The 26396-nt window shown below is 41.9% G+C and overlaps 1 protein-coding gene across 3 annotated transcripts in view; it reads right to left on the reverse strand.

Moving 5' to 3' along the window:
* Window positions 1-103: 103 nt before the first annotated feature.
* arhgap29a (Rho GTPase activating protein 29a) overlaps window positions 104-26396 on the reverse strand; it is a 30959-nt gene continuing 4666 nt past the window's right edge. The window contains exons 3-23 of one of the 3 annotated variants that reach the window (XM_085172451.1): window positions 16868-17011; window positions 13968-14064; window positions 13579-13651; window positions 13051-13111; window positions 12289-12435; window positions 11314-11378; window positions 11106-11216; window positions 10917-10997; window positions 10298-10480; window positions 9930-10067; window positions 9590-9780; window positions 7574-7743; window positions 6984-7112; window positions 5458-5556; window positions 5165-5328; window positions 4229-4417; window positions 3315-3452; window positions 2808-3043; window positions 2373-2688; window positions 2087-2195; window positions 104-1996 (exon numbers count right to left, since the gene is read on the reverse strand). In XM_085172451.1, coding sequence (XP_085028577.1) covers window positions 1095-1996; window positions 2087-2195; window positions 2373-2688; window positions 2808-3043; window positions 3315-3452; window positions 4229-4417; window positions 5165-5328; window positions 5458-5556; window positions 6984-7112; window positions 7574-7743; window positions 9590-9780; window positions 9930-10067; window positions 10298-10480; window positions 10917-10997; window positions 11106-11216; window positions 11314-11378; window positions 12289-12435; window positions 13051-13111; window positions 13579-13651; window positions 13968-14064; window positions 16868-17011 — 3743 coding nt within the window. In that variant the 3' untranslated portion in view covers window positions 104-1094. The other 2 variants (XM_085172453.1, XM_085172452.1) reach the window with 2 other exon arrangements.

Consider the following 26396-nt stretch of genomic DNA (forward strand, 5'->3'; position numbering starts at 1 on the left):
CCTGCACAAACTGCATGAACTCAGTTTATTGCATTACACAGATTGAATTAATATTCCTGTAAAAAAAAAAAAAAAAAAAAACACGGACAAAAGACCATCACTGTTGTAAGTTGTCAGATATATTTTAATAAGTTACAAAAGGGTGTTTGTTTTATGTACCTGTTTTCTTACACTGAACTTTCAACACTGTGCCAGGCTTGTACATTACCATGAAAAACAGATACCATTTAAATAAATGATGCACTTCCCATTACTTACAAAGAAAGCATAAGATTCAGGTTATTGATAAAACTACTCAAATTGTAAAAAACAAAACAAAACATCCAACAACAAAACCAACAAAAAAAAAAACAATGGAAAAAAAAGCTTTGGCTATTAAAAAAATGTACATATATTAAAATTACGAAGAATAATGCCATGTCAGAATCCTGTAGCATTTCTAAAAGCTTTTCAGACACATTTAACACCACGCAGTACAAACACCGAGTGGATTTATACCCTTTGTAAGTGATGCTTCATTACATGACCAAACGCAAACACAGACATCCAAGTACATCACGTAACAGATGTTGTTAAATTGCAAAAAGATATTAGCAATGTTTTTAATTACAGACTACTTGTAACAGCTTAAAACACTCTTCAACGGTGCAGGCAGAAGGCTGATGGTGAAAGAGCGTTATCAGGTAAGTGCACCACACATCTCCATAACTTTATGCAGTGTTGTTACGCCTCGAGGGCTTTTTTGGTATAGAAACATACAAACGTGAACCTGTAAGAATTTTACACAAAATATTCAAACAAAAATAAATTGCACAGATCCAAAAATTATAAATATCCTGGCTGTGTGCCAGAGTATACTGAGCAAGTGATTGGTAAATGTATGATTTGTGAATCAAAATTTACAGCATTATAAGTGCATTTTTTTTTTCTTTTGAGGAGCAAAGATATCATAATACTTACAATAAATCTACACAGTGCCAGTCAGACATCTGCTCATTTTCTCTACAGAGTCAATGCAGATGTTTCTGCGTGTTCCTCCTAATGTGACACACATTGTGATTCTCGGAGCTCTAACAGCAATGTCTTTAAGTGGCTTAAACAAAATGTGCCTCTCTGTGTTCCACCTCTGGAAGACGCCTGGGCCTTAGTCTCTGGTACACTGGTTTTGCCTGGTTTTGGTCCATTTCCTCAGGGCTACAGCTGGGAGACTGAGATATGGCTGTCTGTTCAATCTCAACGTCCTCCTCAAGGGGCTCATCTACAGACACCTCTATCTCAATGCCTATTTCCCCCTCCTCATCCTCCTCATCCTCCTCCTCTTCATCTTCTTCCTCAGCACTGTTAGCTTGTGCACAATTCTGCAGGACTTTAGCTTTGCTTCCCGATGGGGGCTTGTAGAAGGTTCCTGGGGGGGGCTGAAGAGTTCTGGGGGCTCTGAAAGTTGTTGCAATGGGGCTATACTTTGTGACATTATCTTCCCTTTTTATAGTCCTGTTGGGTCGCACTGCGACTGTGTAAGTAGTTCCAAGGGAGAGGGTTGATGGCACAGAGGTTGACAAGCCTTCCACTGCTGCACTCTCTGTGGATGAGCTGGCCCCAATTTTGACAGTTCTTGAGGCAACTTCATGTTTGTATTGTTTATCCCAAGTTCTGCGTAATGTCTGGGTGTCGATAAAGGTACTCCGGAAATGTGTGGCCGCTCTTGTTTTTGTATTCTCAGTCTCGTCCACTTCTTCGATGGACTGGTCGCAACCGCTTCCCTTCCTGTCATCTTGGTCGGTGGCGTTCCGGGAGTTGTTCTCGTCTATTTGGCTTCGGTTAAGCATCCGTTCGGCCGGCATGCTAAACGGCCGTGACGGTAGCTTGTTGCGAGGGTGTCGAAGCTGAACCCTGGTGACTGTGATATGATGAGAACGACACAGGCCTCTCTCCCCAGATTTTGCGACTTCAGGGACACTTGATGAAAAACTGAGGGTCTCTGAATCAGTTTCATCAGCTTTAAAAAGAGGACAAATAAAAGCTTTTACGATAAAATAACAACATGATTGTTATTCTAATAATTATCTATTACTGTGACAATACTGACCTGGTTCAAAATCGCTTCCATCAAGGCTTGGCATCCTCTCCTGAACCTCAGTCAATAAGTGTGAAGAAGGAATTATAGACGAATGCCTTTTAAACACTTTTAAGCTCGACTGCAAGGCAAAGACAGACAGTAAGAACAGAAAACAACCCACCACTCTACCACATGCTAAACAAGAAGAGTACTGTGTATAGTTTTTATACTTTATCACGCTATATAGATAACAGAATAGCTCTTTATTATCATTGTACATTTACAGCATCCTGTGTCATTCATGTATCGTAGTTACCTCTTTAATGTCTCCCAGTGACTTGGAGTGCCTGATCAGCTGCTGCTCTTTGTCCTGTTGCATAAGGCGAGTATTAGCGCGGGTCTGGGCATCAACCTCTGTGGGCGAGGTCCCACTTACAGGACTCAGAGGCGTGTCAAAGACCATCTGGTAATGTCTGATCAGGAGCTCCACAATGAGCGCCTGATAAGGGTAATCCACCAGAGAAGAAAGGGAAACTTCAGCATCGGCCTGCCTTGGCTTGATCAGCGTCGGGCCAAAGATGATACCCAGATTGCTGGCGGTCATCTTGTTCTCCTCTGATTGCTCCGTCACCCTGGAAGGAGAATGAAACAGATAAGAAATGATCATTCCTACTATTATTAAAAGAAAGGAGAAACACATCCATATGTTGTATGTAATGGGATGCCCAGAAATCCATTCAGCCCTCCCTACCGGTGAAGATGCTCTACGAGGAACTGCAGCGTCTTGTAATTAGCTGGTGGCAGCTGTCTTAGCAGATCCTTGATCTTGAACAGGACTCGATTGAGCTCGACGCTAACCTGCGCAGGGGTCGCAGTGGTGGGATTAACTCTCTGTGCTTCCAGTTCCTCCACAATGATACTCTGGCTCTCCTTGGCCAAACCAATAAAGTCGTTATAATAGCGGAAGAGGATGAGTGGCTCTGGAAGCTGGAAAGTACGGAGGAAGAATCAGATAAACAAATGAAACAAAGATGATAATAAACAGCGGCAACCAAAATATGGACATAAATACACAAGTGGTACAGAATTAGAAATGAGATAAGCACCCTGGTGATAAGCGGCGGGAATTATGCGCCAAAAATAAACAGACAAATGCACATTTTTAGTATTAATGCAGTTTGTCATCCAAAGCCTACTTTAGCCATCTCCTTCACAGGATGAAAGCTGAAATACCTCATTATGACCAAAAGCAACCCACCTGTCTCAGGTAGAGTTTGAGTACATTGCTAATGTCGTGGGGAGAAAGATCGGAAAGCTCCACCAGGTCCTTGCCGTTCTCAAATGCCTGGCACAGCTTCTCTACTCGAGACTTTGCACCATTCACACGGTAGATCCCCTTCAGAGCACACAAAATGCAATCAGCGCATGAAAATTACACACAAGTTTTTGGAATCAATATGAAGAAACTGGGCAAACATATGAGCAGAATACTAACAAGATCAGTCAACGAAAAAAATGGGAGAACACTTCATTCTTATTTAAAAAGGGTAAAATAACCAATAATTATCATATAATTTAAAAAGCATAACAAATATTGAAGGTGAAGCGGAGGACTCGTTTTTCTAATTTCACTTTCACTCTGTAAAAGACTGCATGAACAAATAGCTTTGAAGGAAGTCTCTCAAATAATTTTATCACATACAGTGTGTTAGCAGTGCCAATAAAGATCCAGAGAAGCCACAGAAATCTGTGTACACACAGGACAAGGCTGAAAACCGACACAGAGTGCCCATGATCTTTGGGCATTCAGGCTACACAGCATTAAGAACAACTGATGGAAATCACTATGAAAAACCAAAAGCTTTCATCACTAAATCCACAAAAACTATTGTTTTGCCAACATAGTTTTAGAAAAACATATTTTTGCATATGTCGCTAATACACTCATTTTTTACATATTAGATAAATTCCCTCAACACATTTTGATTAGTCCTGACAACAATGACAGCCTTTCACAGCACAGCCACTTTTATGGTCACAGTATTGAATGCTTTATAAGTGAACTTTAATGGCAGTGCCAGCAGATCTATGCTACAGTTTTGGTTTTTGTTTCATGAAAATTAATGATCAATTTATTTGTAACCAAACCACTAAAACACCTATTATAAGTACCTTGATGCTGAGGGCTCTATTCTCAATTTCCGACGTGCACTTCCGTATGATGAATGGGATGCCATCCTGGCTGTTCTTAGCCGACTGTGTGAAGTCAATGCCAAATAGGTGAAGCCTTCCCTGGAGCTTCTTGTGGCCACACTGGATAGCCAGGGTTTCCAGACACTTTTTATGGCACGCCAAGGAGCACTGCAAACACAGTGACACATACCTCAGTTATAACAGGGACAGAGCAAAACATTTCTAAGAAAATCTTGAACAGTTTTAACTATATGTCAACAAAAACAGTGGAAAAACTGACGAAAAAACACGTCCTCACAACGTAGCTATTTTTGTTAATTAGCCCAAAAACCAAGTCCAAGAAGCAAACGAGGAAGGCTTCACATCTAGTGACCCTCTGAACCACTCATACTGAATCATTCCAAGACTCCGCAGTGAGCTGCATTCCTGTGTCAGTTCTTCTCAATATGTCTATTGCGTTGCATAACCTCTTTTAAAAGCGTTTCTCCAACTGAGAGCCGCTCTTATTGTCTTCTTCAGTGTATCTAATACATATGGACAGAAACTTGATCTAAAATCAACAGTGGACAGAGGGTGCACAGGGATGATGGAAAGGACTCCTCAGAAGACAAACAAAAGGTCCTCAGTTTCTAGCGCCCATTCCCCCAACTGAGACCAGTTAGTGAATTTGGTCACAGAGGAGAGCTTGCGGCCAGTTTCAACTTTTCCCTTTATTTCCTCATCCAAACATGCTGATGAGGGGAGAGGTGGCTTTTCTCTTTTGTTTCTGCTTGATTTTTTTGCTGGCCATGAGTGATAAAGAAGCTCTTGTGAGCCTCTGGCAATCTTTATCGTGAATTTGTAATACTCTGAATGCTGTGGGCCGCAAACAGAAAGGAATAATACAAATAATAAAAGAAAGGAATCCAAGGTTACCTCCTCACACTCCGCTCCATGAAACACCACCAGGCTGTCACACTCACGACACTTGGAAGGTGCTCGAAGCTTTCTCAGCTTGTGGGTTTGGGCCGCCTTAGACATCTGAGTGTTTCTAAAGGGTCCTGGAGAGCTCGCCGTTTCGATTACCATTTCATTTAAACCTGCAGTGGCAAAGGAGCATTGTTACAAATGTAAATATGTGGCCTATAAGTGTAAGGAACATATAAGAGTACCTTAAAAAAAAAGGAAAAAATAAACACGAAACCCTTATACGAATACAACTGACTTACCATTATCAGACGGCGAGGGAGGCTCTCTCTCATCCAAGTCATCAGCAGACGACATGGTACCAGTGGAGGGGGTTCTGGGTAATCTCCTCTTGAAGTCTCCTGAACAGTAAGGTAGGACACACCAAAAAGTCCACATCTTTACAGTCACGTCAAGACACTGTTTTCTCCCTGTCTCCTATGCTCTACATCTCAGCGGTAAAACTGAGAAGCAATACAGCGATTTGACGAATTTAAAGTAGCAAATGAAAAGGCGGGCTTAACTGAAACCAGCATGTTATTGTTGGTGGTGAATTAACACCTGGATTGGCTGATGAGTGAGGGGGTTGAATACTGATCAGAGCCTTTTCAGAATGTTTTTGATCTTCTGATGAGCTCAATAACAGGTTAATCAGAGATAAGTGCTGACATTGTTCACACTCTGGGGGCTGGGAGAGCTTTGTGGCAGACTCCAATACACAATTTAACACCGTGCACCAACACCCAACTAACTTTCTCCAGTCAAGACAACAAGCCAAAACAACAAGCCATGTCTTACACACAGGTTTGGTAAAATCAATTTAACAGGAAATTGTTTTATGTTCTCCAAGGTTACTACAAACCAAACCTAAATTTGTCACTGTAACATCTAAAATGGACATAGTGCTATTTAAAGTTTTCAATGTAAAGTCCATGACAGGAACACATAAAATAACAGCAATTATAGTTACGTTCTTCTTTGCAAATGGCTTTTTGCATTCTGATTATAGTAGCACCGAAAGCTCAGAGCACTGCATTTTAAGAAAGTGCGTGCAAATGGGCAAAACAAACCAACACGGGAAAACATCTTAGCATTAAAAAAAGAACAAAAAAGTAGGCCCAGTGCAAAAGTATGGAAAACAAAAGATGCCACCAAGAACAGAAGGGTGGTGCAAAAAAAAGCCCCCGCAAAAAAACAGCAACAACAAAAAACAAGAACTACAACAACAAACTACAGGAAACTGTAGCGCAAAATACACATGTTGTTGCACAGCAATCAGGGAGCACAGCGAAACCGTTGCAACATTCTTATGTGTGTGCGTACGTTGCAGAGTGCAACAAAGAGGCATGACTGCCTCTTTACTCTGAGATGACACACCAACAAACCTGGGTGAACATCAAGTTCGCTAGGAGAAAAAAAAAGAGATGCGTGCTGCCCTGAGGTGCTCTCAAGACAGTCAGTCCAGAAAAATGTGCCATCACTGGCTATGGGTGGTGCTTTTAACCGTGATGAAAGACTGACACAAATGAGTTTGATGTTGTGCAACTGTTGAGGGAAAACCCAGCGTGCTGCCTTTATTATCGGGACAAAAAACATACCGACAGGAAGTGAATGTGATTTTCTTTCTTTCTTTTTTGATAGCTCAAGTGTGACGGCATGCAAAGATTTACCCAGCAGATAGACACAGCATTCGTACTTGTTAGCTAAATAGCTATTGAGTGCGGTGTCGCACTAAATCAGTTCTGCTAGTGATCATTTTAGGGGGACTTCACAATCTTCACAATCCTACCTGGGCTTGCAGTCGGCGAGTCCATGGACCGGGACTCACTGCTCCCTCCAGCACTTTCCGAATCACTGCACATCCCTCCACCCTGATTGGCCGAGGTCCAGGGGCGAAATGGCGCCTGAATTTTAAGTGCTTGTTCAAAAACACAACATTAAAAGATAGTCCCATGTTAGCTGCATGCTATAAAACTGATCATAAAATCAGTTGAAGAACATGTTTCCAATTATGTTACAAACACTTAAAGGCGGGCCTAAAGGTAATGAGGCCAACACCTGCACACATTACCAAAAACAAAACAAACCACAGGGAAGTTGGCTCCAGTTTAAATCTTCAACCTGGTCCCCGACCTTCATATTTCAAAATGTTTACTTGCTTGTCATTGAGCAAACTGTTGTGTACCTCCCTCAGCAACAATGTAGTCGAGTGCAAAACTATCTCTTGTGCTAGTTTCCGTCTTTGTTGTGCAGGTATTTACTTAGTGAGATTAGTAAGCTGTGTAAAAGTTTTTGTACTTTCTCTCAGGATGTCATGATTTGACCCCGTTTCTGTTGATTGCATTTATAGAAGAAATAGTGAAAATACTAAACGTGTACCTTGGATGTCAGTGCTACCGTTGGACCGTCTTTCAGCAATCTTGGGGTGTTGGGCATTGATGGGGCTGTCCACATCATCTCCAACAAGGAGGTCAGAGGTCACAGATGCCTGTGACAGGTTACTGTGGGAGGAGTGGCTGCCACTTAGTGAGCGCTTATTGAAAGGCATCCTAGGGTGGAAAAAGACATCAATTTGCATTATTTACTTAAAAATCATAATGCCTTATCTTAGTTATTTAAAACTGTTATATGTACAGTTGTTTACATTGATCTAATTAATAATATGTAGATCAAAGTATCCCCCCATCAGGGACTATTACACCACAACATTATTTATCCCCAGAATAGGGAAAGTTCACAAAGAGCAAAGCTTTCAGCTTTCTGGCTGCCAAATGCTGTTAGTCCCCATACAAAGTATGAATATCTGAGACCTACAATATTATATTTGAGGATTCCTGTCTAGCAGTAAGATCACTGACTTCAAGACAATTTTAAGCTCAATCATCATCCACATTTCCTCCTCTGCTGATGGAACAAATTTCCACTTACAACTGTAAATCTCATCAGTTTTGATACGATCCACGAATGATCAGCCAATCAAAGACAGCAGATAATTAGAGCATAATGACAACTAACTGACACAGATAAGCTTGGGAATGGCAAAAGCTACATGTGATGCCATCCATTGTTAGGCTAAGTATCCAGCTGCATCTAACAATATACAATAAGTAGGTCACGGGTCTATATTTAACCTTTTGGTGGCCGCTGCACTGGGTGCATGTGAGAGCATACGAGTGCTGGTGTGTGGGCCTAAGTTTCATTTCCTCTTTCCCAAGCTGAATTCTTTTGATCAGAGGGATCAGAGGTGGGTGTGGTGGAGGCAGGAGAGCGGGGGTCGTGGAGGGAGAAAACTAAGTGGGAACAAAGCACACTGTTATTTCCATCGGTCTGGTATTTGTGTGTGTGACCCAAAACCCGCGTCAACAAAACTCTCTCAAAAGGGAAACCGTCTATTTTTAACCATAGCCTTCAAAAGAAGCCGATACTACATTTGCCTAATTAGGAAGTGACCAATGTGTGTGTCATCTTGGTCAATCAGACTTTGTGTGTACGAGAGTTTAATGGTGCTGAAAATCTTCAAAGAGCAATGTTTCCCCTTGTGTGAGTAATGTGCAGCAGTGACCCCTAGAGAAATTAGGCCAGCCATAAATGACTGCCAAATGTAGAGACAGTGGCACAGCTCAAAATAAGAAATAAGAAAAAGTGGGACTACATTTGGTAAATAAACTAATTCATCTTTTAATTTTGTTGTTTTCTTGCTGTGGCTTCTTACAGTGGGCTAGCCTCCACCCCAAAACTAATGCTAGGGGAAACCCTGACGGGGTTTAGTAAACTGATGGTAAGCCCATTGGCCCAGCTCCTTTCTCCCGTGACCACAGTAATTTCCGCAGGAAGTCCCGGCCAGCGCGATGTTACGACTGTTTCAGATTTTCCAAAGCAAGCTCTCTGACTCTGGAACTCCACCTATCACCACTAAAGTATGTGCAGTCTCAGACAGTAATAGCTACAGTACTATATTCACTTAAATTTACAGTTCCAACAGTGAAGCTTTGAGGTGTTGAAGTAATTGTTTGTCAACACAAAATGTAGAGACAAAAGCATTCAATTCAAATCACATAGCTCCAGGAAAACATGGTTAATATAAACAGAATTGGTCCCAGCACAGAACCCTGCAGAACTCCATTGCATGCATCCTACTAAAAATACGACATACCTTCTAAACGATGCTGAAATTAAAATCTTCAAATAAATAAATCCACCCCCCCACCCCCCCCCAATAACAAGTAAAAACCTTTAGGTAGGTAAACTAAGGTAAGGTAATTTGATTACCTTAAAAACACATCACATTTCAATTTAATTCAAATGTTCAAATAGCTGAACTAAATTTAAACACCTGTTTAAAATGACAAGCTCTGACCACATTCACACAGCAAATAAGAGGAAGGGACATCTCACCCTGTGTTTTGTGTGACAGGTGAATCCAACGAGTGACACTCGAGTCGAGGCGCATCCGTAGGTAAACTCCTGACAAAGTCGATGTAACGCTGGCCAGGATCGTACAGCTTGGCATTTTCACACAGAGTCTGGTGGTTGACAGGTAGAGACACAACCTGGGCCTGCTGAAGCTGGAACCAGTTGACGGTCACCTGAAACGGGGACACATTCCAGTGAATGATGATTCAGCAACTTTGAGCCAGTGTTAACTTATCGGTGGAGGTGTGCATTATTTCTACCACTCAGCCTGGTTTCAGTTTAAATGAACATGTCTTTAAAGACTTAACGTATTTCAACTTACGGCCTTGAGGGTGAGGTCACACTGGGAGACCATCTCTCGGATCTGAGTGATAATCTCATTCTTGGTGTTGACCAGCTCGACTCTCTTCACCCCGACATCAACCTGACAAGCTTTGCAGTGATCTTTGGCCTCCTCGGCCTGCCAACAGAAAGAATACAAATCACTGAAATTTTCAATTAAAGTGATGGATTCAAATCTGGGGAAAAAAATAGGAAATAAGAACTTTAATGACTAAAAGCTGATCTTCATGTTGCAAATAGAGACTAATCATTTGTTCTCGAATGGCAACTGAAGGCTTTATAATCACAGGAAACAAATTCACTGATATCTAAAATGGATAGATTAGACTATTAGAGGTGATGCTCTACCTTCTGCAGCGCCTCCTCCTCCAGCCTACGCCTTTTTTCTAGCTGTTTTGCCGCTGCCGCTCCCCCTCCCCCTCCAGTCTGCTCCTCCTCCAGCCGACTAGTCGACACCTTGGCCTTCTCGTATTCATCCTGTCGCTGGGTCTGCAGGAGCCGGGCCTTCCTCAGAGCCGTGTCTGCTTCGTGCTGCAGATGTACACATATTAGTTTGAGTCACACACAGATTCATGCTGTGCACAACGCGAATGCAACCACAGAAAAAGATGGCTTTTAAGTTTTTGATAACATGCAATAATTGCTAAAAAGATACAATTCACAAGCAGATTTGCAGAGATAATTCATGTTCAGTAACATTTCTATTATGGTGTCCAACTACAGAGTTTAAGACTTTGACTATTTCTTAGACTTAGTCACTGGATTAGTGTCTCTCAATCCGTCATACGTGCAACAGAGCACTTGTCTTGGCAGGTTAAAAACAAACTATTTGTCTGGATTTGTATATCGGGCTGAATCACTTCAAGAGCATTCTTGGGCTCAGACCCCAGGTCAATGAAGCTTTTGATCCAGTGTGCATTTGTGTGTGGTCCTCTTAAAAGTGCAACCTCCGTGACTGTCGACTCACCATTTTCTTTTGCTCTCTCTGCCACTGCTCCTTAACCTCTTTTCGCAGTTTGTCCAGCTCATTTTTTCTGGCCAGGAGAGGCTGGAAAGAAACACAGAAAATCCACACCACACCCACAAAAGCAGTAAGACCACTTGTTTCCATCATACAACCCAAGATAAAGTTAGATTTCATGAATGCAGCAGTTACCTGCATGAATTTGTTGCTTTGGAGTATTGCTGCAGTTTGAAGAATCAGCTGGCTATACTCGATGTCATTTTTGAAAGCTGTCATGTAGATCTCACGGAAAGGCATGAATTCCTTGAACGAGGCAGAAGAGGTTTAAATCTCAGTCCCTAACATGCGTGAGATGCACACGATGCCGATGTAAGTCAAGTTAACTGCAGCGTCAACTTACCTGTTGACTAGCAAGCGTCTTAGCAGTCTCAGCCATCTTGGCATAACTTTTTGCACACTCAATATCTGCAAAAGGACAACAAGATTCAAACAGGTTCAAATAGATTAAACAAACATTACAACACAACGTCCTTTCTGCTGGTTCAGAAATTTATATTTTATTTAAGTATCTTTCATTTTGAATGAATAATTGGATCTCAAACAAATGTTTTAAGTCATTAATGCTTTCCAAATCAACAGCACATTGTCCTTAATTCTGATAAAAGATAAATCAGTAAAAAAAAAAAGTGTTTGCAGTGTGTTTAAGAAAAGGAGCTGATAATATGGACTGTACAGCTTGACTGGGCGTTCTGTGTCACAGGATAAGTGAAACCATTCATTAACCAATCTACCAAACAAAAGTTTGCACACTACAAACTCAACCTTGAGCATGAACAAGACTTCATTGTTTTACGTCCAGCTCAGGTGATCAACATGGTTTCCCTGGGAACTAGCCTTCAATGAATCACTACACTGTCCACTCACTAAAATGATGTGTTTAGCTAGACAATGTGCAGCACAGTTATCATTGACATTTCCCAGTGATCTTGTAATGGAGCTACTTTTAAGATCAAGTGGCCAAATTAGCTACTAAGATGGCTGAGACTCCATTAGTGTAGCTTTGCATGATTCAAGTTCATATTCATTAATGCTGAAAATTATTATTCATCATATAATGTCCCTTTTGAAGCCCCTCGGCTCATCTACTGTCCAAAACAAGACGTTTTAGTTCCCATCGTCATAAAAAGCTAATGAAAGGATCTCGTATGGCAACTAAAGAGTAAAGCACATGACCGTGGTCCATGACACCAACCCATGACATCATTTTGGATTCTCATGAGCTACTTAGGCGTTACTTAGTGACTTACTACTTAGCTGCTGCCTCCTAACAGTACTTCAGAATTGGTCTTGTGAATCCACCGGTGTCATAACTCACCCATATTGAGACGCTTCTCCACCCATGCCAGGAGCTCTTTGGTATACTTGGACCACGCCTTGGCGTAGGCCAGTGCTGACTCCACTCCGCTGTCCTGCCGCTGCAGTGTCCTGTCCACCTCTTCGGCCTGAACCGGTGGAGAAGACTCTTTGATGAGCACACGAAAAGAAATAAATAAATAAGTAAAAATAAATCACATGAGGAAGCGTGTGCAACATGATCCCCACTAACCAACCAACACACATTGAACATGGCTCGATGGAGTAGGTGCATGTTTAGCAACATCTATGACTGTGAGTCAGCAGGAAAAAGCCCATGCTGACCTTGAGTTAGCAACATGCGGGCTAATGCGGCTAAGATGTGGGAGCAGGGACAGCTCAGTAGGTAGAGTGTTTGGCCCCATGATCAGAAGGTGGGGGTTCGAATCCAACGAACGGCTACCCTGAGGTACCCCTGAGCAAGGTACCGTCTCTACACACTGAAAAAGCCCATGCCCATCGGTTAAATGCAGAGAAGAATTTCCCCACAGGGATCAATAAAATATACAATATTAATGCCATTTGAAGGGAAGCAATGATGACAGGAGAATGACCACATGCATTAATACCAGAATAAGGTGACTGGACATAACTGCAAATAACCCCACAGACACAGATATGCCAGGGAGAGGACAAAAAACAGAGTCAATCTCTCCCCACTCCTGAAACTTCCACACTGGAGAACAGTACAGTACAGTAGCTGTGTGTCAGTGATCTGCCTTACCTGGCGGATCATCTTTCTCAAGACCGGATCCTCCAGATTCCACAGAGAGGTTCTCAAAAGACTGAAAAAAAAAAAACCCAAAAAAGTGTTTTTGAATAAATAAATATGAGACTTAGGGGAGGTGCACGAAGGGCGAACTTCCTTGTCAAAGCAGAGTACGCTCGGCTAAAACGCTTAAAAAAGGCTTATCAGAAACTTGGCTTCCTCCTTACATCAGTTACAAAACCTGCAGTGGGAAAACAACAAAGCATGACATCAATTCATCATTTGGAGAGGCCATTTCAGAATCATGCTGCAACCTGCATGTATGTTGCTTCACCCCTGATCTCCGCTGGGCAACTTTTCATATCTTATTTTTGACAATTCAGGGCCAGAAGCCAACATCGTCCATGAACTGATGATGAATGCATGTTTAATAATGGAGCCCATATTCTAAGGTACGAGTTTCATTTTAAATCTTAAATGCAGTTCTGGAGGATGTTTATCAGGAAATTAAAGCCTCACTTTTAAATATTTCACTTCTCTTACCCTGCTTCTCTTAGTCAGGGGGAGCCCCAACACTGATCCATTCTCTACATCTCCCATAAGGAAGTCAGACACTCTGAAGAAAAACAGAACAAAATAAAAGAAAGGTTCAGTAAAGAATGAAAAGCACAAAAGGAAATACACACAAAAACACGACTTAAATTATGTTCGGGGGGTTTATTTAGCATAAACAGTGTTTTTATCTGCACTTACAAAAAAGAACTGCTTTTATTTTTCCTTAGCTCTTATTCTCTCTTTTTACACAAGATTAATAAATATCGGCTGACCTCCATTAGCTGCGTGCATATGCAAACTAATTGAACGCAGTAACAAACATCATCGAGTGAAATGAGCTGTGGAAGGAGCAATCAGAGTAATGACATCATACTCACACATTGCCAAAGGTGAATGCCAATGTGTCGATTGCGGCGTAGATCTCTCCGAAATGCTTATGTTTGTTGTCTTCGTTCACCTCCTTAAAGTTCACTCCTGTAAAATTATGGTGAAGTAAGACTGAGTCAACTTTCTGTAACAACCCCAAATCCTGCATACTGAAGACATCCTGTGTTTAAGGCAACAATCACAAGATATGATTCATCATCCTGTGCATGATGTTAACAACAGAGTGAATGAAAATCTCTTCTGACTCAGACTGTACTCCTCAAAAGCTCTGAGAGCTAGAGGACTGTTTGTGTGTAGACCTTTTAGAATTGAGCAATCCCTCAGAGGCATCCAAAAACAACTTTATGTTAAATCAGTGAAGATAAGCAAAGACCGTGAGTGTGTATATTTGGCTGTAATCTGCTCTTGCAGTAGTTTCCTGCTGAAAATCTAAACACAGTGATGACTGAGGACAGAATGGAGGAAAAACACCAGTGTAAATACGGCTGTAATCAGTCTTCACAATAAACTTCCTGGCCGGACTGAGCAGAGGGAAAATAAACCAGGAGAGAGATGCTCAGAAATGAGACCCAGCAATAAATCAGTGATGTCACTGCTCATTCAGTCTTTCCTTTCCAATAGAACAATGGAGATTTCTAGAGTTCAATGACTTTCAGACATTTTAAATAGAAAACTAACAGAGTTCACTTGTTTTTTATTAGCTAAGCTCAAAACCTACTTCAATGTCTTGACTTTTGAACATTAATCCCAAGATGGGACAACTTCAGAATTTCTTGAGCTTTAATAACTTCTCAAATCCTGAAACAAAACTAGCCTAAACTTCCTAGAGTTCTAGATCTTCCACCTGGTCTCTTAGTATCTGTTTCACATAATGCAAACCACCTACAAACGCCTACTATAGACCTTCCCAGTCTTCTGAACTGTTATTACATACAAGGCACACAAGTGAACCAGCAATTACCTACCTCAAAACAGGTTTCCCGCCTCGTCCTAAATAGATATAAGCCTTGTTGATCATGGAAATCAACACCTACTTAAGACTCCTTGGAAGAAGCCTTAAACATGACACCAAAATACTTGCAAATCTTTAGCTGGTCCAAGAAAAGGATTCCTTTGACCAACACAAGGAAAGACTGACCACTGAAAATAAATAAAATAAATCCAATGGGGGGAAAGAAAAAATCTTCAAATTAAATTTAAAAACTGATTTTAACGGCTGTCTCCAAGCCACCCCCAGCAGTTACCACCATTCAAATCATACAGCTCTGCTTTCGCATCTCCTCTCCCGCACAGCCCCTACCCCCCAACAGGACATCCTGAGGCTTGCTGGAATACAATGCCAGTACTCGCTCAGGCCCCAACCAGTGGTCCAAATGTGGAAGTTACATCATCAGAGAAAAATGGTATTGTTTCACTCGAAAAGCACAACACTCTCGAAACACTCATCAGTAGCAGAGTCCTGTGCTGCAATTAAGGGATCGGAAGCTCCAACAGAGAGTAATTGAAAATGAACTGAGGTATGCCAAGGAAACAGAGTATCACAGGGTGGGAGGTTCAATTTTCCACCAAAACAACTCTTTGACGTAGGGTCAGGGTGCACTTCAAGTAGAAATCCAAAACAAATTGCTAGTTTTGCCTCATATGTACAGCAAACCTTTACGTTATTGTGTAAAATATCAGGCTTGGTGACTCAAAAACAATGGAGCAAAGCTGATAACCCACTGGCACCGTCTACATCTCTCTTTTTTGGGGGGGTGGGGTATCAAGAAGTGGACAGTTCTGGCCACCTAGTGGTAGAAAGATGTTACAGCACTTCATATAGTTATGGAAAGAACAAGTAATTACTGTGTTATAATATCTACTATTCACTATAGGAACTTCCTCTAAAATAAAAATAATAATACCATTACTCAGAATTATTTTAAGTTTGTCTAACAGCTGAAGACTTTCAATCTATATACTTATGAATCCTTCTAATGATGAATGCAATATAATCACGAGCATTAATAACAATGTTTTTACAGAATGACTATTAAGCTCTCAAATACAAGCCTTGCTCATTGACAAAGTGCTGCTTTTTTGTCTCGCTTGTGCAAAGACATGTTCCAGTGCCACATAAACACTCAAGTTACTGCATGAAAGACAGGACTTGCAAGCGCTTATTTTTTTTGTGACACATATATGCACACGCCCAAATGTGTATGGACTCATTCCAAGTATTTCAGCTAAAGGTGAAGCCCATTCACATTCACATGCACATGCAGAGCCTCCTCAGGCCTCTCCATCATGTCACCATTCCTTAGAAGTAAAAGCTTTTTATGCAGCCCCTCTCTGCCCCTCTTTGCAATGCAAATTGAGACGAGGTATACTCTAGGGATTCTTGTGTGGCCGCCAAGTTAAGAACTGACCTGCATGCCAGATCATAATCTTAAAGAATGAGCAAGTGAAAAGGATTCCTCTGTGCTGTTCCCACTGGACTGGCAGACAAAGCACAAAGGACACCCGCTTCTCCCTGCATCTTCAAGTATCAGGTACCTGACTCCCAAATATTATTTTCTTCGTCTCTATATGGGGTTTGAAACACACGCTGCTGCATTCAAAGCGCTCGAGTGTCTTCTGAAGAACTGTGTCACCTTGAAGCTAAAACACAACTCCAGAGAAACAATCTCTGGGAAGTTCTTTAAACCAGGATTGGGAAGACTGTATGAGAGACAGGACGTGGTAATAGTGAATGCCCAGCAGAGAAGACTATCAAGGGAGAAGGGAGGATTAGATAAGCAGAGACAGAAAACAGACTAAAGGAAGAGTGGAGGAGTATCTGGCATGTTTTACAGGAAAGCCGAAAGTTATGAGGGTGAGCATTTAGGGGGAGCTGGTCATCTTTGCTCACCTTTGACCGTGGCGATGACGGTTCCAGCTGTACTGAGGATATCCACTGAGTTGAGGCTCTGGTGTTTGCTGATAATGGCCTTCAGGACTCGTAGCAGCTCACCGAGACGTTCGTGGACTGCGTGGTGAAGACAGTCTTGGTGCTCTGGAGATTGTCAAGACAGTTAAATAATGCTTATTGCACACATTTTCCACACAGTCAGAAAGATATGCTCACATTTAGTCCAGACTGATGAGAAAAGGAATCCCTTAGCCCAGGGGTGGGCAATTCCAGGCCCCGAGGGCCGGTGTCCCTGCAGGTTTTAGATGTGTTCTTGAACCAACACAGCTGATTTAAATGGCTAAATTAGCTCCTCAGCATGTCCTGAAGTTCTCTAGAGGCTGGTAATGAACTAATCATGTGATTCAGGTGTGTTGACCCAAGGTGAGATCTAAAACCTGCAGGACACCGGCCCTCGAGGCCTGGAATTGCCCACCCCTGCCTTAGCCGTGTCAGTATGCCACATTTTTGAAACATTAAGTAGGAAAATTTTCAATTTGAAACTATATATAGCTTTGGTATTGTACTTAAGGTTCATTTATTCACTTCTTAAACAAATCCCTTAATAAATCAGTAATAATCTCTGCACATTTTAAAGCTGGAGAACTCAGATTCGAGATTTATAGAAATATATGGAACAAGGGCAATTATATTGAACATTTTGTCAATAACTAACATGTGATATATGCAATCAACCATTTCAAATGACAAAACTGACATATTATACAGCCAGTGGATTATCCATTAGCCTTGTTAACCTTTCACCAGTAAGAAAAGAGATCATTGGCAGTGTTGCTCCGTCTCAATGATGACAGGTCATATGCTACATGATACTGTAGAAGCTGGAAAATTACAGGTTTCCAAGGTGCCATTTTATGCTATGAACTGTGTCTGCAGGCCCACTGTGTTTCCAAACAGAAGTGTATCAAACAAAATGGTATCACGTTTTATAAACCCTGAACAGATTAGTCCTAGGACCCACCAATTTACATACTGGTGACAAGATAACTATGTGACATTCCGGGTTTGAGTTCTCCTAGTAGCCTGTCCTGACGACCGCACCATAAAGTGGAGGACGGCAGAGACGCAACACACGAACCCAACTGCTATGCGCATAAATAAACAAGACCTACTATGGTCTTTTAGCAATCATCAGCCATCCAGCGAGCGAACCAAAGAAAACACGGCATCTCAGGTATGTGGTTCTCTGTACTGCACGTGACTTTACAAACAGTGAGTCACAGCCATTAACAAGGGGACAAAATGCACTCTTAACTAAGGTAGTTAAGGCTGAGGTTTTTTTGCTACTTATTGGTAACATACAGTGGAGTGTGACCAGACTGCTGACACAACATGCATGGGTGGCTTTCTTAGAAATAACCAGTACAAGAGGGTAGGCACATCTCCCTCTGTTCCCTCACTCATGCAAACACAATATACACACATACTCACATAATTACACTTGTGATCTAGATATGCTGAGTCCTAAACTATAATCACACTAAATACACAGGAGGCTGTTTGGGAGGTTGTTTTGATTTCATGTTTTAAATGTCATATGACTTCACTTTAATAGTTGTTTCCAGGTCACATATCTTTGCAGCCAATAACAGGTTAAACGAAAACACACACACAAACAAACATAGACACACACACACACACACACACACACACAAAAGACACAGTCGGTCAAAGCCGCATTTTGTGCTGACGATCACCCCTGGATTACCCTTCATGGAAATGGGGATCAGGAAGACTTTAGCTGTCTCCCGTTTTTTCTTTTATTCGTTAGCTCTCTCTTTTGGAGTGGGACAAATAGTTCCGCCAGTGGGGCTAATAATGCTAGGTCTTTGTGGCCGCCGTGACAATACTAGCTGAGGCCTGAAATGTAAATCCAGCCGACTGACCAGTCTGTAACAACCTCACAGTGATCAACAGTTCAGGTAAAACATTTTGAACAGAACAGCTCTGACATGCAAAATGTCTATATATTCTGCTGCTTTACTGGGAACTTTATGTCCAGCCAACTAGACTGTTGAGAAATATCATCAACAAGCGGCAACTCAAACCAATTAACCAGCAAAAGATTGCCTAAAATGTGTGGAAATAACTAAATAAGCAACTCATTACCAAAAACTACTTCATGAGGGGAGAAGCTCAATCACAACACTGTTTCACTACCACAGTGAGATGGTAGTCCATGCCAACATGCTTGCTCCTTCTATTTTGCCAAAAGCTTCTCCACAGGACCTGGAATCCCATCTTTATCCATAGCAACCATCTTCATCAATCATCAGATGCCATGTGCAGCTCCTTCCAGTGCCGAAGACCTGGTGGGTTTTGAGGGCATAAGCCTCTAGTCTTTTTGTTTCAGCTGCCCAGCTCCACACGAGGCAGCAAAAGGAGCCAGTGGTGAACTTCTGGCACAACCAGACATCATAATAAGACTCAGTTCTGCTGTACAAAACTTGACAAACGTTGTTTTGTAATGGTCCAGCAACTACTCTGTTATTTTTTACTGTTATTTTAGTATTTTTGAATGTAGATTTTTGCCATTTTTATCCCTGGTGCTAGGGTTTTCCCACAACCTCTTTCTGTCACTATCTTATATGATAAGGGTCAACGTTTACAACAAGCTGCTTCAACCCTTGAGCCCTTAATGGGTCCTGGTCAGTTTAGATCCCATTTATGGACATTATCCTTTGAAAGACAACATACACACAATGGACTAAATCATCCCCACCGAGGCAAGATACCCTATTCATCTACCAAGTAACTGGATACCGAATCCTGAAAGCATCAAGCTTGGGGAGCCTAAAGGTTTATTAAGGACAAGCCTAAAATCATGAATGCCCACAAGACAGAGGGTCTTCCTTTGCAAAGCTCCATGGGCTTCAATCGTCAATGGCGGCTGTGTGGCCTATTGGAAAAACCTAAATAGAGGCTAATTAGCAAGACATTATGGCTGCATCCACCAGCCCAGCATGACACAGGATAATGTACAGAGACTGATTATTTAACCCCTAAACTGCCTTTCTGGCTGGGACACAAAGAAAGAACTGGTTCCCACTGCAGAGTGCCTTTAAAAAAACATAATGGCAGAGGTATTGACAGTGCAGCGATGGAAGACGTTTCAATTTGCAAATAGTTGAAGGATTTCTGAACACAGGCAAAAAAATAAACACGCCTCTGGGAAGATCATTCTGTTTTCCCCTGGGAAATCTAAGGACTCTGGAGTGAGGACTTGTTTGAGTACCAAAAATTCCCCATTGTCCCTGGGGCAAATGGCAAACAAGTGGGACTGGTCACCTCATGGGCCTGCTACATGAAGCATTTATGGAACATGAATCACAACAAAGGCTTTCCACAGGAAAGAAGGAGAGGAGTTTGTGCTTATCTTTGTCCAAGTGTGACAGTTAGCAGAGGAAAGATTGTAAGGAGTAGTAGGGGAGGAGTTTTAGTTTGATGGGAGCCAGAAAAAAAAAAGGGTGGGGGGGTTGTGTGTTATTTGGGGTAGTACTCTTACTGGGGATTTGTCCACAATTTACCCCAGCACCCCACATCCCTGCTTCAGAGGGGGTTATGAGGGAGGGAGTGAGTGAGAGACATTCCTGGGCATAATAAGCCCTGGTGAATGAAGGCTGCAGAGGGATCAGACTCTGATCCTGATGAGAAGGAGGCCGCAGATCAGGAGCTGCTCAGAGGCTGCCAGCAACGCATTGCCAGGTTTTTACTTCATTAGCGTCATGGAAACCCAACATTCCAGCCTCTTGTTTGGGAGCGCGGACGGGAGTTGCGGGAGTGAGGAGTGGAGGGGGATCCATAATGAAAACATTGTCAGATCGCTCACCACTGAGATGACACGTCAACACCAAAACACTGTGGAGCAGATGCTCTCTTGACACCTTCACGTGATGGACTTCAAGATTTAACATTAAGTTTAGGATGCATACTTCCATTTGATAAGATTTGTGGTTGGTTTAGGCTACGCAGTATGCAGGAAAAACATGTGGCACATCAGTGAAGCAGTGATGTGCACAGGAATTATTTGCCCGAGTTGTGTCTGTTTGGTTCTCAGAACAAAAAAGGATTTAAAACAAACACACAAAAGACAAAAAAACATATTAAACTTAGACTAAATAAAAAAAATAAACCTACTTCACGTTACCCAGAATAAAAGAACAACCATATAATAAAACTAGCCGCTTTTGTTGCAACCCCAATGTCTTTGCTTGATGTGGACCACATGCCAGCTTTCACTTTTTGGGTCTTCAATGATTCGACTCTTTGAGGCACAAAACTTCCACTTGGGTCTGACACAATATGACTTGGCAACATTCCTTTTGCTGCGACCCTAGCTATGCTCATTCATGCATTGCAAATCATGGGAGCAATGTATTATTTATGCTTCAAAACATTTGAGAGGACAGAGGCTGCGCATTGCCACAAAACGAGTGTGAAATCGCTAAACGTGTCACGACCGGGTCTGCGCCGCTCCGATCAGATGGAAGCAGCTCAAGACAGAGGGGGCTAAATAATATGTTGGACAGGCAACCCATGACTAATGTCAATCAAAACCTCTCCATGTGTCCCATTGAATTAGACCGCAGCAGGACATTCCTTTGACTCACCCCCTAAATAACCAGCTGGCACTTTGGAGTGGCAGTAACTTGAGCATTCATCACAAGCTACGGTAAGATTTGCTAAGCATAGTTTGACCCTTAGGTCTAATAATCAATCACTGTCTGACTCAATAACCTTTTTATTGTAAAGGAGTCGTATTTAATTGGCAAGAGTGAAATGCCACTTTCTACCACCTCTCTCACTTACAGGCAAAAACGACCTCACCGCCATTTCAAACTATTTGCGCGACTATAAGGCAATCTGCGAAATAGGTCCACTTAACCTTTAACACTCTGCCAGGTCACTGCAATGGGTGGCCTATAGATCCCCTCGATATCCCCCCTCCCCATCAAACTTCCTGTGGTCAGCGGCCGTGTTCCACCTCTGTCGACAGACCACCGGCAGCCTGCTCTGTGGATTAGCAGATTACACTCAGCTGGTTAAAAAAGGCAGGGGAACATTGCCTACATTTCTATGCTCATGCCAAACCATCCCTGTTGCCTTACCTTTGAAGCCATTTTCCCATGGCTGCATGCACAAAGAGCTGTCATTCAAGAGAAGAAAAAAAATACCCTTAGGCTAGACACGCAGCACCTTCTACCCAGGTAGGGGGCTTTTTTTGTTCCCACTCTGCTGGGAATTGCCTTTTTCAAGCTTGTTAGCAGTTAACAAAATAACTAAGAAAACGTGCCATCATGTTAACAGAGAAGAACAAGCTATAACCATATATTAATAACAATTACAAAAACCCAATAACATGTTAAGACAGGTGAAAAATCCCAAGATGTGTTTCTCTTATGACACATTTACCCGTCAGATATTTCCCTCTTTAATCCTTTGAATAGAAATGAGATGCCCAGTAGAGTGAAGAATTTGTTTTCATCCTCTTTCATTTCTATTTGGAGCCGTCTGTCACAGACGAAAGACAGGCGACCTTTCTCTCTAGATATCCCCCCAGATCACCACCCTGCCGCTGTCGCCCACTGTGGACGCAAAGCCCTGAAGGCTGGCATTCCAACTATGCTTTTTTTTTTTTTTTTAAAAAAGAGAAACTTCAAATACCCCCACAGTGCAACCTCTAGTTTGCAGCCAAACAGGCCAGGCATTAGACTGAAGAGAGTACGGGCAAAGGAAAAGCTGCAGGACAGAGTTGGGAGAGCTGTCCAACAAGTGCACAGATGGGCCCCTTTAGTACACCTGTCAAGGGGCAGAATTGGGTGGTGAGGAGGCTGAGGTTGGGGGCAAACACTGCACTGAGAACAAGAGCACACTGTTTAGCTTTACTAGCATTCTAATCCTGGGAGAATGGGCTTTGTGGGCTAAAAAGCTTTAAAAAGACCCTCAAAACACAGTTACTTTCATAACTGTCAAGGCATTTAATTGACTGAAACAGTACATTTCAGTCAATAAAAAACATTCAAGAATTCCACGTTTTGTGAACTTAGCACACTGCAAAGGGTCGACTTCAGGGACATTCATTGCTTTGTATAGCTCCAACTTGAACTACACCGAATATAAAAAAGGAATCTGGGGAAACCATACCAAGCATTTTAACTGAGCACAATGCACTGTTTTGTTTCTTGCAATTAACAGCGTGAGCAGACTCAGAACGTGCACAGGAGCGAAGGCATTCTGGTCTCTAGAGCCAGTGCTAATCTGCCACCCTTCTGTAAAAGCTTTCAAAGTTATAAACCAAGGAGTTTTCTGTTATGTTAGTCATGACCTATTTCTGTTCTATCAAATGACTGGGAAGGTAATGGTTTAATTGTTGTGCTTATAATTCAATGAATGCACTCCCATCAGCTTTGTTGGCAGGTAACAACAGAGCTATGAGCTGTAAACAGCGTGGGGTTGGTCCAGTCACATGCAAGCATGCACCAAGGTTAGGGTTAGCCCTGCGACAGACCAGCAACCTGTCCAAGGTGTACCCCACCTGAGATAGGCTCCAGCCCCCTGCAACCCTGAACTGGATAAGCACCATTATGCACCGTCAGCATTAATTTGGATATCCACGTTTAATGGATGAATAATTTGCACCATAGAGTCTTGATGTCAAATAAATGCTACAAGTTATAAATCTATTGCAGAGGATAAATAATGGGGTTGCATAGTCTCAGTAAATCTTCAGCCTTCAAGTTTAATTAAAAGAGGCAAAAGAAAGTCTTACACAGACAAAGAGGCCTTTAATAAATCTATTATCGGTATTCTGAGTAATATTAATAAGAATAACATGACACTGCTATATGCCTGTTTTTCACACACATAGAAAACATATTTATAAAAGCCATCTTCAGTATCCATTTTTTTATATGGGTAAAAACCTTCTACTGTATATATGAAAGAATACCCAAGGGCTGATTCATTCCCTCTTCAGCTCCCACAGTCTATCTAAACCTCTCGTGTCCAGTGTGGGAATCCTGGAGCTTTATCTCGGTGTGTGGCAGACATCGACAGCCTCCTGGAACAAAGCTGCTCCCACAACAATAGTGCCTGTAAGTGTAAATCTTTCTGGAGCTTCCTAGGGTTCCAACTTGAAAACAACTTACAAATCTTCAAGTCATGTTGGACTATCAAAGTCAACAAGTCTGCATGGCTTTGCCACCTGTATACAGCCTGGCTTCAGTGTACACATTGTTGTTGCCAAAAGATAGATAGTCAGCTCAGTGCGCTCTGTACAGGGTGCATCATTACATGTTTTGTTCCCCCAGTCAGAGAGGATAAATTGAACTGCCATATGTCACAAGACTCTGTACTTTAATCCTAGGGAGGGAGGGAGGGAGAACAATCCAAAAATCTATCCAACTCTAGCCCATCAACTAATACCAAGACAATAGCTGTGCTTTTAAACAAGGATCCACCAGAACAATTAAGCTAATGTAATAAATCCAGTTAGGAGGCTTAATTTACAAGATAAGTGTCCAGCATGATTAAATCGAGATCCCAGGAATCCCAAACCTTGAATGTAAGTACATATTGGGGAGTCTTATTATCTTGTGCTCAGGATAATTTACAGCAGCTTTAAATACAGGCACAGTAAAAGAACCATAAAAGGAACTTTTTGGAGGCAAGAAGAAGCTTGCACGCATTACAGTGGATCCCAGACCCAGAGGGAGAGACTGTCTAAACACAGCATAGCTGCGGCCATTAAGAAAGTCTGGAACGGTTAGTGAAAAGCACAAGAAGGGCTAATTTTAGGCTGGTATTTCACAAGGGGTGATTTGGAATACAAATTACGAAAATAGCATTAGGGCTTTCTCTGAGGACCCAGATCAGAATCACTTTCCCACAAAGCCTTTTCAGCATGGTAGGATATTCGGCTGGCTTTCAAAAAAAAAGGCACAAAAATAAAAAGACGGGCACTTACGTTATGACATGTGGGAAAATATTTTCACTTCAAAAAAATTTTCAAAAAAAGTCCAAAACGCCAATATGCAACTTGATAAACTTACATTACCCATGAATGAACCAGCTGAACCAATTTTTATTTTTCAAGGTGTATTACAGGATGCCGTTACACATTACTCAACACCTGCAGGTCATTTTTAGAAGCCACCTGTTAATCATTAAAATCCAGAACAACACAATCTAAACCTCCGAAAACCCACACTGATTAACAGAGGACACCTACGACTCCACGGCTGAATTAAAGAGGGCAGCCATACGAGTCATCCATTCCCCCTGACAGATCATAACCGTGACAAATGATGACGAAGCTGTAATAAAACCCAATTTTTATGTACGTGTACTACACCGCAGGCATTCCCAGAAAGAATGATGGGGACTGTGCAATATTTGACAATCACAGAGCTGCTGAGGCCACGGGCTTTGGACACATCAGCATTCACGTGCTGCGCTGAAATCTCACTTCATTTATAATGCATGATTAAAGACTTGGCTTTAAAACCCATTGTGGCCCACTTTGTCAGCATGTAATTCAAGAGATTCGCTAAACAAGTGTGTGTGGTTTGTTCTACAGCAATGTAGGGTACATGTAACATGAGTGTAGGACACACACAATGAACTAAGCAGTGCTGTGGATGCAGATCTGAGTTTAAGATTTTCTATGTGAAGTTGCGTGTTTATAGTAGTCACAATATATCAGCAGTCCACAAAAGCAGTCCATAGAAAAATACAGGGTGTCAAATTAAGGCAGAAACAGGGAACAGATATTTTACCGACAGGGAAACGCCCTGACACCAATGCAGGGAATCTATGAAACACCACATTAGCTGCTGTTAATGCCTTGTTACAGCATGCTAATCTGGTTAAAACTGTTCTGTTCAAAGACTGACCAGACAACTAGAAAAGTATCAGAATTACACGATTTACTCATTGTGCTCAGGTCTTTTCCCTGGTTTTTCTTATTCATCTCCTCCCTGAAAAAACCTGCTGGTTTTACACAGCAACAGCACAACTACATTGAAAAAGCTAAAATCAAAGCTGTCTGTATGCAGACGGACTGCTTGTTTAGTCTGCCACCATCTTTAAATTCAGCGGATTTGTAAAGTAGTTAAGCCGACAGCAGCTGTCCACATCTCTCATTCTATCAGCAACACCTGCGATGTGCAGGAATGAGGCTAAATTGAACATTTTAAAGCTTTTGTTGCTATTTAGCTTCTGCGCATACAACATAAAATATAAGTCTATTAACAAACCATATTATAGTCTTAAATATTACACTAACCGGCTTTATTATGGTTGAGTGAAAACACAAAACTGGCCAGTAAATGTCTGAATGACCTACACTGAATGGATTGCTTAGTGTTGCAGTTTTTCTTATTGTGCAGCTGACACGTGAAATTGGCCACGATCCTCCTCGGTACTCAGAGCACAACAACAGCGATGGCACACCTATCGTATCAGGACA

This window comes from Neolamprologus multifasciatus, chromosome 9 (genome assembly GCF_963576455.1).
Source record: "Neolamprologus multifasciatus chromosome 9, fNeoMul1.2, whole genome shotgun sequence".
NCBI classification, from domain to species: domain Eukaryota; kingdom Metazoa; phylum Chordata; class Actinopteri; order Cichliformes; family Cichlidae; genus Neolamprologus; species Neolamprologus multifasciatus.